Source organism: Dryobates pubescens, chromosome Z, assembly GCF_014839835.1.
Source record: "Dryobates pubescens isolate bDryPub1 chromosome Z, bDryPub1.pri, whole genome shotgun sequence".
Lineage (NCBI taxonomy): Eukaryota > Metazoa > Chordata > Aves > Piciformes > Picidae > Dryobates > Dryobates pubescens.
Window position 1 is genome coordinate 48,763,925 of NC_071657.1, and position 15,871 is coordinate 48,779,795.

At 36.9% G+C, this 15,871-nt stretch overlaps 1 protein-coding gene across 1 annotated transcript in view; it reads left to right on the plus strand.

The window, feature by feature from the left end:
- The window catches only part of ZDHHC21 (zinc finger DHHC-type palmitoyltransferase 21), a 31,722-nt gene extending 16,294 nt beyond the window's left edge, over nucleotides 1-15,428 (plus strand). The window contains exons 6-8 of the mRNA XM_009904588.2: nucleotides 488-604; nucleotides 13,821-13,864; nucleotides 14,401-15,428. Of these exons, the coding sequence (XP_009902890.1) occupies nucleotides 488-604; nucleotides 13,821-13,864; nucleotides 14,401-14,533 (294 nt within the window). The 3' untranslated portion in view covers nucleotides 14,534-15,428. The remainder of the gene's footprint in view (nucleotides 1-487; nucleotides 605-13,820; nucleotides 13,865-14,400) is intronic.
- Nucleotides 15,429-15,871: the final 443 nt, after the last annotated feature.

Sequence of the window (15,871 nt, forward strand, 5' to 3'; positions counted from 1 at the left end):
AGGATGGTGACTCTACCACCTCCCTGGGCAGCCCATTCCAATGGCAAATCACTCTTTCTGTGAAGAATTTCTTCCTAACATCCAGCCTAAACCTCCCCTGGTGCAGATTGAGACTGTGTCCTCTTGTTCTGTTGGTGGTTGCTTGGGAGAGAGACCAGCCCCCATTTGAACTTGATCTATTCCCAAACTTTAAATGTCTGAATGAGGCTTTTAATGTTCTGGGGAAAAAAAATAATACTCCATAGCTGTTCACATGTATAATGAAAAAATATTATAAATATAATGTTTAATATTTTATAATTTTTATATAATAAAAATATAATTTTACCACATAAATGTGTACGTGATTTGCAATATAGATTAAAAATGCATTATTTTTCTTCAGCTGTAGGATTTTGGCAACAGCTCTTATCTAGTATTTCAACTCAGTTCAAAGACTGAAATTATTTGGTAAGTGCTAAAGTCTCTTCTTTCTGTCTTGTTCTAGGATGTTTTTGTATTTAGACATGAACTTGCTCTCCTAAGAATATCTGCCTTCATGGGCCTAATAGTATTAGGTGGAATAAGTGGCCTCTTTTACACTCAGCTAATGGGTATTTTCACTGTAAGTATCTAATTTTTAGAAGTACATTTCAGTTCTATTTTCAATAAAATTTAATAAAGCAGAAAAGCAGACTGCATTTAAGGGAAGAACAAAAGCACTTGCACATGAGTCACCTATTTGGTATCTGCTTTGTGTAGACTCTTGTCTCCATGAAAATCTTAAGAAACCTAACAAAGACATTTCTAGTAATTCACCTATTAAGGCAATTTACTGATTTTTTTTTTTAGTAGTAGTAAAATAAACCCAAATATTGTCATGCAATTGTGCAGTGTATAAGGTATGTATATTTTTGTTTTTATTTTAAACTCTTGAGTGTTATACTTTGTAACAGTGAGGCTCACTGATAAATCATACGTTCTGACAACATAGACTTTTTTGTAAAGTATTTTAATAAATATGCTTGCCTTCGTATTTCCTTGGTTAGTAAACTGTGGAAGGGAATTACGTACAATGTAAAGTCCAAGCACGTATCCTGTATTTAAAGGGCCAGGGGAAAAAAAAATCCTCTGCATGGAAAAAAATTCCAGTTAAATTAATTTGTTAATGTAATAAATATCTGTGAGAAACAAGTTTTTGCTATGTATCCTCCTCCTCTGTATATCAGAAGTCAATCACTGCCAGTGAATTCTTTAAAGTTGTCTTCAGAATCTGTAGAAGAGTTTGAAGTACTTCAACAGAGTATATTAGTTTGATCTGTACATGACTGAAAGGGTGTATAATATGGCCTGCAAAACTTTTTATAAAAGACATTAATGTACAAGCATCTTTGTGACTACAATTTACTGAGATCTGCCTGAGATTCCTTCTGGTGATTATGTGGTTTTACACGTTATTACTCTTTGTAGGTGCAAAATGGAAAACCTTTTAACTGTATTATGTAATTCCTTTGTATAGAATAAAGGACACAAATGACTGTACAATTTTTCATTCTGCTAGATAAAATTACAATACTGCTTATGATTTTTATTATATTATCTTTGTATAAATTTACTGCCTTCTGCTTTTTTGTTACTCTAGCTATGCTATTCTATTGCCATCCTCCAGTTATACCAGATTGCTTTCTTGACTTTCTGTCCCCCTGGTTCTACAGATTTACCTTTGGGCTTCTATACTGTATACCTGATTTCCGTTCCAGAGACACACTGACAGGTTCTCACCTCTCCCTGCTAACACACAACCTTTGTGTCTGCCTCCTCTATAAAAGGGATTTATTTTTCTTGTAATCCAGTATTAGGCCTTGCTTGGGTATCCAGCTGAAGTGGTGCTGACATCTCAGTTTTACTCACCCAGTAGTGGGAGAGAGAGAAACTCAAGGAGTCTTAGATTTCAGATGCTGTCAGCTTGCTACCACTGCTGCAAACTCTTAAAATTGGGAAGTACATCCCAATGCACTTTTGGGCCTGGCCATCACTCTGGAACAGGTGTGGGCTCATAGCAGGTTTGAGTCCAACCTTGGTTTATGTGCTGAAATTATAATTTTATGGATCACTGAGCTGCAGGATGCCTGGTTACTCTCTTTTGTCCTCTGTGCTAAACTTTGTAAAACAAACATGCCACAGTAATTGCAGATATGGATGGATTAAAAGAGGCAGATGCTGGAGTGTACAGATTTTCTGCATTAGAGCCTCTCACTGCACCCTACCTGTAGCAGAGGGCTTGCCTCATATGCACGTTCTTAGGTTTGGAATTGTTGGTTTGGGATTGCTGGGGAAATAGAAATCCATTACTGGGATTGCCTTGCATGCTGTGGCATTGCCTGATTAAAGAACACAGATCATTTAGTCTATCCCTAGCTCAAGGCATTTCATACCAGGACAGAGTTGTCATCTTCCTTTTCATTCCTTTCTTCGTGAGTGCAGTGTTGGCAAGAATAAACAATAGAGCCATTTAGAGGAGATCTGCTTGGGAACAACAAGTCAGACTTCAAACAAACAAAGCCATATCTGTTTGGTGACATTTTGCTTAGTCTGCAAGTTGTGTCAGAAACTATTTCTCTACAAATTGTTTTTGATTGTTGGCACTGGTAGTGTGGGGATTTGCTTCCTTCATGAGCATGTGCTTACAGCTTTGGCTGACCAATGGAAAAGGCAGAGCCAGGGCAGCAGGTGAGTGAATAGTGTCTCTACAGGCTTCCAAAGACACACTGATGATGCATAGGATAGAGGAACAGAGAAACGGCATGGCCACCCACATTGCTGAGCACACAGCATGGAAGATATTCGAGTCCTATAGAAGCAAAAGCTGTAATCACTAAGAGACAGCAATGTTCCTACTGCACTATTGGGCATCTAAACTTCCTGTACAAACTAAGCAAATTGTACTTGCAGTGAACTTTATTTTAAATAAGCTTGATTTAAAAATTAATTCATTAATTTAGTGTAACGTACAGATCAAACTTTATTTAGTAGTAGTAGAACACAATCACTGAAGTATAGTAGTGCAGACCTGAGGTTAATTGAAAAGAAAGAGAAACCCATAAGCAGCTAAAGCATTCATGTTAATTGTTCCCTAACTATTCTTGAGAGCATGGATTTCAGTGATTGGTGAAGCTACCCACATGTGTGCAAGAGGTAGACAGGGGCATGGGCCTTTCGAAAAAGGTGAAGCAGGGCAGTTCTTACTTGTGGCTTGTCCAGGCAAACAGATAAACATTTTCTTGGTTCATGCTTCATGCCTGTGTTTGCATCAAGCCAAGATTAGTTCCGCAGCTCCTGGTTTTTAAATAACAATCATCACTGTAGCTTTGTGATCTAAACTTTTACTGATGCATAATGATGCTAAATGAGTTCAGCAAGTTCAGGTTTGTTGAAGCTTAATTTTACTATTTACCCACGTTCTAAATGCTGCAAAACTGTATTTTTGTGAAGAAATTAAATGCAAGGTTTATCAAACTTGCACACCCTTTTGCAGCAAAATTTACAGATTCTCCTTAAGGTAAATTATCATTAAATAATTTTCCAGAAGCTAAGCCACTAATTTCTCTTTTGTCTAAATAACGCAAAGCTTTTTGGGGAGAATATTGGATGCAGTTCTTGGTGTTCCAGTATCTATTACATACAGAGAATGTGCTCTGCTTACTGCCAGTATCACAGAAGCAAGCTAAAATGAAACAGCAGACTTGTTCATCCTTTTTTAGTATCATCAGTAATAAGGAGCTAGGACCTGCAGTAGCAACTTTGTACTTCTTTGGTTATGGTTGATTTCCAAAGTCTGCTGTCTCTGCTCAAATGTAAATGGTTGGTATGTAGTGTGCTGGCTTTGTGTTTAGAGAACTTTACCCTTTTGCCACTGGAGCAAGATAAAGTTGAATGCATAGAATTAATTTGTATGAAGTGACCATTGTGTACAGCATTTTTATGAGCACAGTTTCGAGAACTGAGCCATAAGCCATACAAATGAGCAGAAGTTTTGTGTAGAATTCTTTCAGAAGTCAGAAAATGTCTAAGTGAACTTGTAATGGAAGCATATTTTTCTGAAACAAAATAGTGGCTAAAAAGTAAGGCAAAGCAGCACATTATGAGTTGCAGGCAAAATACTCTGCTATGTGTGCTGGCACTTTCCAAAATTCAGTGTTGTTACACAGATGACTGATAGGTGCCTATCACTGTGTAACTCTCATTATTACCATGGTCTAGTCATGAGGTCTGTGGTGACAGGTTGGACTCGAGGATCCCCGAGGTCTCTTCCAACCTTAGTGAGACTGTGATACTGTGATAGTCATTATTTATAACAGTGGATCATTATGTAAAAGTTCTTTCAGAAAAAAATTGCATGTAATCTGCTGTTATCCTGGTTTGTGTGTCTTCAGCAGACACTAGCATGTTCAGAAAAAATGTGCCTTCTGATAAAAATTAAAACTTCATAATTTGTGTACTCAACCTAATACACAGCATATTTCCCTGACTGTGTTTACTATACTCTTACTGTGGGATTACTGTTTGGGTATCATTAGCACAATGCTATTCATATCATCTGGAGGTCCAGGAAGCCAGAGAGGAAAGGAGGTGACTTCCTACAATGAGAGGAGAACAGCTGGTTGGCAAAAACTGACCTCAGAGGAACTTTTGACATGAATTGTTCTGATGAAGAGGGGAGCAGCTGAGGTGGCCTCTGTATACAAGATTAGTGCTTTCTCCCTAGAAACTAGCATATGTGAAACACACTTCTAGCAGAAAGCACATGGCTGTTTTCATCCTCATTCTCTAACTGCTTTCCCCAAGCTCTGTTTGCCTTTACTCTCATCATCCTGAATTCTAGCTCTTCTTCCTGCCTATATATGACAGAGCTCTTCAGAATGTTTTACTTGAATACTATAGAAGTATCTTAAATGTTCTGTAATTCTGGAGTCTCTGAAATAGGGATATTAAGATCCTAATTTAGGAACTCTAGGATCCTAGGAAGATATTAATATTAAAATCTCAGCACAACAATTAGTCTTCTTCCTTAAAAATGTCATGTTTGTAGAAAACTCTCTGGAAGAAATCAGCTTCTCCTATGAAGAAAGCACTGATGTAATTTCCGAAACGCTTGTGTGTTAATATTGAAGGCCTGCTTTACTCCCATGCTTGGTGCATGCATAACCAGTTCTCTATTCCTGTACACTGCTTGCATTACAAATCTGAATTTTATATCCCTTAACTGGAAATGAACCTGTATTCCTAGGCAGCATGATAGTTTTTAATGACACTGCTTAACAATTGAAAGCAAACCTAGCATTAGACAGCACGTAAAAAAATAATTAAAAAAATAAGATTATGCAAACTAAATGTTCTGCTGAGAATAATTTTTTGTTTTGGTTAGTTTCTTTGTTTTAAATCATTAGTACCCTTTTGCCCTTTACTTCACACTACTAATCATAGTCCTGCAAGCAATTTTTCCTCTTTTGCCTCAACTGCTACAGAAGAACAAGACAGCTCTAGTATGGACACTTTCAAATTCAATGAAATAAGAGGTTCTATTTAAGCTGCCACGAAATGCAAAACATCCACTGTCATGTGCAACAACTGCCTATATTTATTAATGATATTGTATTGCAATAGCAAATGGAAATTTTATCTAGCAAGTAGTATTTTGCACTTGACAACAATCCTGAGTAGAATATATCAGTGTTATTCAGTTTTCTATTTCCAATTACCTTTTTTTTCTTTTTTAAGTTATCCTCATACCAAGTAATAAAGTTTAATTGGAAGCTAAATCAGATGGCATACAGAAACTTGCTTGCTTCCTCAAGACATATTTTCCTGACGTATTTTTTTAAGAAGCCCTCTCTTACTTGGTAAGATACAGACAGTTGTTATCCTGAAAATGCATAACTAGTCTATTTGATAGGAAAAAGCAAAAATTCACTTAGGGGGAAAAAAAAAAAGTCTCCTTTATCAACTACAGTTTGCTTTTGATTTTAGGAGTTAAAGAGCTGCAATTCAAGCTCTTTTAAAAAGGTGGAACTGTCAGGATGCTTGCGTGTATGTTACTGCAAGATCAGCCCTGGTATTTGCATTTCTTTTACTTATGTTTTAGTTTAAGAAAGTATTTCTCTCTTTCACGTCACCTCAACGATTACATGATGTTAAAAACCAGTTTTTCTGTTTATACAGTAAGATTCTGACATGCTTGGTATACAAGGTATTACTGTAGAACAAGTAATAAATGCTACAGCGTCCTTTTCTAAACAATGGCTTGCCTGATTCTTTTTATATTTGTTCATATCTAATCAGGTTTTAAATTGCACCAGACACTGAACTGCACTCCACACTGAATGCCAGAAGTACTCAGTTTGCTGACCTTTGTTAAGGCTGATACCTTTTGCATAAAAGATGTTTTCCTTCTTTCAAGACTTCTGTTGTTCGTTATGCGCTGGCTGCCACCTGTCTGAGGCTACTTCTTTCTCTTTGCCTGTACAAAAGGAAAATCCTGTCTTCCCATGGATGGTGGAAGATAACAGGATAATCAGTTCAGCAGTGATCCTCTGATGTCATTGTGGGAGCCCTGAAAAAGCGGATTATCTGTGACCCAGATAAAATAATTAGAAATTACTTGGACACTTACAAATAACTGATCTACTAATCTCATTTCCAAAGTTAAAAAAGGCCTGTCTCCCAACATAGCACTACCAGATGTTTCGCTTAAACAGCATCCTTTGCAGAGACTAATCTGAACCCTAATTTTAAAGGATTACCTTTGATTGTTTTTTATTTCAAACACTAAACAGTGTTTTCATTTTTCCATATGTTCAAACCAAGCATTTATGTGGAAATAAGAAAATGTGCTTCATTTTTCCACTGATGCCCATCAAATGCAATTTTATGTGATTATTGTGTTACTATTGCAGAGAAAAGCTTTCCATTAAAATTACTTAGTAATTAACTTGTTTCTATGGGGGAGAACTATGTAAGGGATGGGCTTTTATAAATTTAATAGATACCATGTGGTCTTTGTGAAAGGCAGAGGATATATTATTATAAACTAAGCAGACAGTGACTTTATTAATTTAATTAATGCTACCAGGGTTTTCTGTTAATTAACTGTTTGAATGGTGTACAGCAACATGCCAGCATCCTGGTGCATGAGTACTGTGTGGATGTTACAGGGAGAAATTTCCCTTTATTTTGGAAGGATGGAAGGGAAGGTAGTGTAACAGCTGGTGTTCAGCAGCCTTTCTGGTGCACAGTATGATGCCTACCACAGTTTTTGCCCCCTTACAAGCATTTTTAAATGGTGGTGTTTTTTAACAGCTATGTGTTATTGTTGCAGGATTCATCCTTTTCACTTTCAAGTAACAAACTTATTTATGTAGCTGGTTTTTGTGGTTCTTGTAAACAGATCCATCTCCACATGATCATCCTGAACTTAGTAATTTTAAGCATTTTACTCAGTGTGACCAGTATTTACAGTGAGCATGTAGTAAGGAACATTATTTGGCTCATGACTTCTTTTCTTAAAAGGACAAAAACCTCCTTTTAAAGAAATGGGGAAAAGATGGAAATTGTACAAATTATTTTTTTTATACTTTTATCCCAAAAGAATATTTCCAAGCAGTTAATTTTCTTTAGGACTATGATTTAATAGTATACTAAAAAATTAAGTAAAAAAAAAAAAATTACAAAGAAAAATTAAAAATTCATGTAATCTGTAATTCAGATAAGATTTTACAAAGGTTGAAATGCAAAAGGATTACAATTTAACTGCAATTACTCTATTAAAGAACCAAAGGCTTAATTGTGTGCATATTTCCTAGTGTTGATCCATTAATGTTTTAATATACAGACTGCACAAGTGATTTAGTTGTGCTAAAATGCTTTTTGTCTTTAAAAATAAGTATCTTATAATTAAAAATATGTATAATTATATCTTTAATCAGATAATCTATTAAATACTATTTTGATTAGTGAAATATTAAGGGCTTTTCCTGTTTTTTTCAAACATGACAGAAATGTAATCAAGGAACTATTAATCCTCATAATTAAGTATAGCACAGAATAAATTAGAATTGTTAGGGAAAATTAGGATTCCCAGGCAAGTGATTTCTTTACCTGACTGTAGTAAAATGTAAGATACAAAGTAATTGGAGAGGGAGAGAGCAAACATTGTATAAATTATAAACCCATTTAATAATTTCAAATTAGAAATGTAATAGTAAATTCATGTTAATATTTGTCTGTGTGTGTGTTCCCTATTATTCTTTTCCCTCTCCCTTTTCCTGTCTCTTCCTTTAGTCTATTCATAGGTAAATCTATTAGAAGACTGCGTAAGCTCTTAAAATTAAATTGTTTGGAGTTAGGGGTGTCCTGGTCTTTGAATGGGGTTTTGCTAACTATGTAGAGTCTTTTGTATCCCCACCTTATTTTTCTCAAACAGACTAGCAGTTTGTTTCACATTTTTAATGAATGTATCCTGATGATCTCATCGCTGTTAAGCACTTGTTTGCCATCAAAATAAAATTTTAGTTTGTTTTAAAAACCTCTTTCATGAACCATTTAAAAGGTAAGAACAAGTGTAAGACACACTGAGTGGAATAAGGTGTCACCCGTTTTATTTAGATCACTAGATGGGTTTAGACAAAGTGGGAATACTTTTTTTACATTATTTGTTTCCAATATTATTAAGGAAAAGCATAAGTTAGAAAATGTAAAGTGATTTTATACTGTGCAGAGAGTCAAAAATACCATGTCCAAAATATCTCCTGTTATCACTCGAGGAGAAAGTCCTTTTACAACTCAGTTATTTTTCTAAATAGCAAACAAAGCACCTTTAATCAGTTGAAATAACGATGTTTGAGTGTTTTGGGGGCTGAGTCCCTCTTAGTTAAATGATGCTTGCTAGATTTAGACATCAGGTCCGCTAAAATGGCTTCAGTGTGAGGAAGGTCAATAGCTAGCCTTCCTAAGCATTTTTTTTTCCTTCGTATACCTGTCTTAAGAAGGTATTTAGAAGAATCAAGAAAAATAATGTGTTTTGGTGTGTTTCTTGCTGTCATGCAGCTATCTGCACCTACCACACCATGGATTTGAAATAGACTGAAAGGGATATGTTCATATCATCTTTGTTGATATGTTCCTAATGTGTTATCAAAGGATTCATTTTAATTCAATAATTTTCTAGTATCTGACAAATATACTGGAAATCTGTTTAACTAAGAGCATAGAGTAGTATAGGAGTATTCCCTAGATATTGTGTAGCTTCATTGTTCATTTTGTATGCTATACTGTAATTTAGGGATTTGAAGTTAAAACTGAACTAAATGTTCAGGCTGAATTTATTGTAGTTGATAACATTAATCATAATGCCTTATTTGAGAAGTCTGTATTAAGGAAACAATGCTAAAAAGTGGCCAAATATAAACTCAACATTTAACTCATCACAAAAAGGAAAAATTCTGAAATGTGAAGTGTTCTAACTATGAGATGTTCAGTGTTTTACATTCTTCCATTCCTCACCTTTCATTTACATTCCCACAGTGAAAGGATGTTAGGTGGAAGGATTGAAAAAATGTGCTGTCAGATAAAGGATATGTTGTCTTACACTTTCAGATAAATCAATGGCTGGAAACCCAGTAAAGAATGCTAGTTTTGTTATTTTTTTCTGCTATATCATACTTTCCTGATGATTCTCATATACTGAATATCTATTTTAAGGAAGCATGTTATAATGCTTACCTTATTCCGTTGCAAGTATTAAATAGAGCTGCATTGATTACGAGTCACTTGAAGAAAAGACAGAGGCAAAACTGAACCCGAGATTATAGCTCTGTGCTTTGAGTTACAAATTTCCTTTGGAAAACATTAATTATTAAGAGGAAAATATTCTTTCCATGTGCTTGTTCCATGATAAATTAGTTCATGACGAATCCTGTCTTATATTGTGGTTGTTAAACTCTGCATGTGATCTCTGTAGAAAACCTGGTTTTTTTCAGGCAGTTACTTACACTAATTAAAATACAGATGTAAAAGATAGAGTCCTCTTATTAGCTAATGCAGGTGCATTCGTTTGCAAATGAATTCTAAGCTGGTCTGCAGAATTCAGTTGGCATGCTACCCGTTTCTCCATTTCAGCAGTGGCAGTAGCTTACTTCACTTAGACAAGCTGCACTCACAGGCTTGTAGTAAGTTCTTGAGGAAAAAAATCCCCATCCTTTCAGCAGAATCCGAACCCTTTGCTCTTTTCCTCTTGTACTAAAGTTTTATGTTGTTAATGATTGATGTGTTTATATCCTCTAATTCCTGTCATCCATCCTCACTAGGGTATGGTGGGGTTTTTTTTCTAGTTGCTTTTAGATGCGTATGAGTGGGTATGTACCTTGGAATAACCAGGTATAGGAGCAATAGTTGTTTCTGATCTGGATGGTGACTGGGTGTCTAGGTGACCTGTTGTGTGAGATTAATCAGTTGCACATTAGTTGATTTCTTCAGGTAGATTTTATGGGCTTCTTGGAGACAAAGATTACTAGGATTCAATAGGTATTCCATGTTTCCTCGTGCTAAGTTATTTCCAACTTTTGTATGAGTGCCAGTTTTCCTAAAGATTTTAACATTGGCATAAGCTGTAAGTCTGGTGGGGGAAAAAAAAATCATACCAGAGTTCTACTGGTATTAATCCAAGCTGATAGTAGATGCAGACAGCCAAAGCCTCTTAGGCTGAGCACAGTCATACTGATGTAGCAAAACCTTGGTATACACTGAATGCATAGTTGAGATGGTATTCTGATTTGCAGCCATTTGTAAGATCTGTTAATGAACAGAGCACTTTGTCATTCAGAAAAATAATGATTATTCTGGTCCTCCTGTCTCCAAAAGAAGAAAATTTCGTCTGAGAAAAAAGCCTTAAATAACAGATTAAACCTCAATTGCGGTCTTCTCCCTTTCCTTACTGTCCTATCTCCAGAGGAGCTACCAAGTTTGTTGGAGTGCTGTGAAATTTCACTTTCACTATTACATGAAAAAGGTAAATTGGTTCATTCTCAAATTACATTTCAAGTGAGCCCAGCTGTTTATCATCAGTGTTGGGGGAGGGAGGGAGGGAGGGAGGGAGGGCGGGAGAGAGGATGGATTTCCTTTGACTTCCTATTGAACTTAACTCCGTAGTATGTTTTAAAGGTGTGTAAGCTTTGACAGTCTTTTCTGGTAGTCAATTTCTGCAGTTCTGTTTTTGTGCTTTCACTTCAGTCATTAATGGTTTGCATTGTTGAGGGGAGCAGACACTGATGAGCACCTTTCAGGATCTTGATAATGTGCCATCATAATAGTAATTAAGAAGAAACAGCACCCAGATTCCAGCTTGACGATCCCTCCATGAATCTCAAATGCAGTATTTTAGGAAGCAGTACAAATGTAATGAAATAAATCAAGAAAGTGGAGAAAATGAGCCATATTTGAAGTATTACTATGTTACTTCTGCACCAAAAGCTGTTTTAAGGCTCCTGTTGTAAAAAGATAGTGTAAATCTTTGACAGCTGGAAATCAGTTATGGTCTGGACTAGCATGCTACCATTTTACCAAAAAGATCATTAGCAAACATTGCTTTCAAATGTATCAATATTTTGTACTATCAGCTAGACAGCTTTCAGTTGACCAGAGGATAATTCCTAGAGCTGTGTGGGAAAAGAGTTGGAAAGAAAAGCCAGTCCAACACAATAGTATGTCCCTTGGCTGTGCAGTGAGGTCCTACCTCGCAAGAAGAATGACTTACGTCTTGCCTGTAACAAGTCGAGGGGGTGCACATTAGACAGGCCCATAAGGGGGACAGGGAAAGCAGTTTACATATAGGAGTTGAAACAACAAAATATTTACAGTCTATCGCCTGCAGTCAAGTCTTCTCACTACTGAGCAATTGTTCAGATCCACATAATGATGGGGTGAGTAGTGTTTGTGTAGTCTGCTATAGGTATAACTTCACAAACAGGGAAGCACTTGTGCATCCTGGTGGGTTGGCATGAGAAGACAATTTCTTTGCCCTAGTGTATTCAGCTGGGTAGATTGTGGGCAGAATTAAAATTTTTGCCGTTCAGCATGGGATAAGGTATCCTGTTCCAAAACTCAGCTGGGAAGTGGATTTAGAAGGACAAAATGTGGCAAGGAGAATTGAGACCACCCATGTCTGGTGAAGCAGCTTCCTGTGCATCATTTCCCACTCCCACTTCACCTTTCCTCCTCAGAGCTTTGAGGTGGTGGTGGTGGAATCCTAAAAGTGTCTGCACTCAGTTGGATGGCAGTAACAATCAAGGAACATGGTATATAGTTGTATTGCTAGGTATTAGCCTGGTTAAGCAACAGTCTTTGTGTCTCTGTGGCAGTAGGGATTCACAGATTGCATTTGGTTGGAAGGTGCCCTCAAAGGTTATCTTGTCCAATACACCCCTGCAGTGAGCAGGCATACCTTCAACTAGATCAGGCTGCCCAGGGCCACATTGAATCTGATCTTGAATGTCTCCAGGGGCAACCACATCCCTGGGCAATATGTTACAGTATTTTCCCACTCATTGTAAAGAACTTTCTCCTTATGTCCAACATAAATCTACTCTACTCCAGTTGTCCTATTGCCACAAGCCCTTCTAAACAGTTCTTCCCCAGCCTTCCCATAGGTCCCCTTCAGGTACTGAAATGTAGCTATGAGATCTCCCTGGAGCCTTCTCTCCAAGTTGAACAGCCCCAATTATTTCAGCCTACCTTCATAAGAGTGGTGCTCCAGCCCTCTGATCATCTTTGTGGCCCTCCCTTGGACACACTGCAGCAGTTCCATGTCTTCAAAGTACTGCATCTGTTAATAGTTGCATTTTACTAAATTTTCCTCTGGTTGTCTCAGTGGCCTACTCCAGGTCTGGAATGGGTGCTTGTGCAAAGTATGGCAAGAGCATACCTTATACATATGCACTAGTTTAGGCTGGGTGCCTTCTGTTGCTACCACACAAGATACACCTTTGGTGCCCTGGGTGTCCAGCCCAGCGGGTGGAGACAGGAAGCTGTGTATTTCATTCCCATAATGTCCTCTTCCCTATAAATCCATCTTGCAAGGTCTCACACTTCGCCTTTCTTCCTTCACTGATACTCAAGGCCTCTTAGGCCTGGCTAGGCCTAATGCCAGGATAAGAAGGGCAATCTCAGATCTGGCCAGCTGAGATTAGCCTACCTGGGGGGTGGGGGTGGGGGGGCAGGGCAGGCAGGGGAAGCAAGAGCCCTGGGGGTTTTTGGGTGTACCCTCAGGTGGGGAGAGGGGAGTGCTGGGAGGCTTCTGGGTATGCTTTGGGATCTTCTTTTGTCACTGTGCTTGTGGTTTTCTGCAAACCACTCACTGCTTTTCCATTTAAACTTTCCATCCCTTCTGCAATCTGTTTGTGAGTCTCATTTTTCTGCTCCAGTGGGAGGCAAGGGAGAATCTGCCTCCAACCCACCACAACATATTACTTCTAAATGCCCCATTAGTTGATTGTAATCCCTAAGCTAATGCTATAAGGGCTTTTTTTATGCTCTGTGGTATGTATTATTGTAGTAAAACTACACAGTGTAGTTTCACTTCATGTTTGTAAAAATCCTTTAACAGACTGAATAAATTAGTGTGTATTGCAGTTGTTTTACCATGGTGTATGAGTAATATCTAACCAAATGGACTAATGCCAAAGCAGTGTTTGCTAATACCTGATTCCCTCCTTTATTTAGTTGCGTTCATAATGGCATTTTAACAGTTAGGAATGTAAATAAATGCTTTTCCTTTGTATTTTCCTTAACAGGACACTACAAGTATAGAAAAAATGTCAAACTGTTGTGAAGACATGTAAGTGCTGTGAAATCTCTGTATTTGCTGAAAAGCTAAAGGAGTAGATGGATTTTTTTAAATGGTGTGACAGAGAAAAGCAACTGAAGGTGCTTTATTAAGATTGTTTTGCATGGTATTGTGCCATGCACTTCCTATCTCCAGTAGCAGTTCACTCATCTTTTAATATTGGTTGTATGCAAATTAGCCTCCCATTACCCCTATTCCTTCCATACTCAAAGCCAGTGGTACTGCATTTTCTTCCAGAAGTACAGATCAAAAGACACTTTCTGCTGTGTCTTGGCATACATTTAATTGATTCTGAGGTTCTTTTCTGCTTCAAATGTTGCCCTCAGTTGATTGACAACACAGTTTCTATACTCCAAAGTTTAGTCTCAGCTGCATGCTGTAATGAAGGAAAAAGCTGTGTTTGTGTGGTGCTGGGACACAATTTGTGAGAGTTCAGTAATGGATCCCCAGCCAAACCTACACTGTTTTAGCTGACTGAAGTGCACCATAGGCATGCTGTCTTTCACTAATTACACTGTCTTCTGTAGATCAAGACCCCGAAAGCCATGGCAGCAGGCCTTCTCAGAAGTTTTTGGCACTCGGTGGAAGATCCTGTGGTTTATTCCTTTCAGGCAGAGGCAGCCACTGCGAATTCCCTACCACTTTGCCAATCATGTCTAAACAGATGGATGATGAGCATGGATGGGTCCTCCACACTGGAAGTGTGCTACAGGTTTTATGATAATAGGACTGTGCCAGTCTTCAAGTCAATTAAAATACATCCACCGATTGTAGGCATCACACTGTGCTTTATTTAAATAGTGATCACGATTCTATACAGAGGTTAATAAAAATTGCATAGACTCAGAAAATCATTAAGATAGGAAGAGTCCTTTAAGATCATTGAGTACAACCATTTCAGATTATTTTTTCAAAGGGATTTATTTCATCCTTGAGATTAATACCAAAGCAAATGACTGGAATGCAGTCTTAATCTATTTGTTTGATACTTTTGATTTGTTTGTTTGGACGTTTGGTAGGGAACACTGAAGTTTACATTGATAGTTAGCTTTCCCACTAAGTGTCTTATTCTGCCTTGAACTTTTTTAGTGTTTTTTATCAGTAGGTCTGTCTAGAAAATATTCATGCCTTTTTTATGGTATGTATGTTTAAAATTCTCTGCTATTCATTTATGATATGCAGTAGTAATCTTGCAGCATCACAGTATAAAAGATAACATTTAGAACTGAGACATTTTCCTGAATCTTTCTCAGAGTTTTTATAAATACACATAAATGTATGTATTTATATAGAAAAAATGCTACAGTTCACAGTTATCTTTCTTCATAGATACGATTTTAGTGACAAAATTCATGTCTTTCCATCAACAAAAGCGATTAAATATTTCAGGGTAAAATATGCACATGAAAAGCATGTATTCCTTATATCCCAAGGATTTCTCTGCAATAATTCAACAAAATTGTATGGTGCAAATGCTAGAATGATTACTTTTTTAAAATGTAGATTTAGTTAGTCAGCATAAAGTACCCTAAAGAAGAGTATATTGTCAACAAAGTTATAAATTTTTTTATTTAATTTTGTTTAGTCATGATTTGCTGTAATTGATCTAAGTGTTTGTATATTGGAAAAAGATGTGAAAATACTTGAAAATATTTATATATAAATACTGATATTTACTACTATCATGTATAGTGAAGTGTATTAACTGATTTAAGAGAGTACTGTGTTGATGTATAGTAGCTTGTGGGCACTTTAAGCATGGAAGTAGTTAACCGAAGAAAGCATCCTTAAGTTTGCAACTGATAAAAAGACAACAAATCTCAAAATAGAAGCTCAGCTTAGTTGTATCTGAAAAAAATATGTAATTTATTATAGTCCTGTGTATGTGTGTATGTGTATATGTATATGTGCACATACATATGCACACATGATATACAAGTATCGGCATGAGATGATTTTTAAAAGTTCTGTGACTTTTCAGGAGAAATACACAGCATC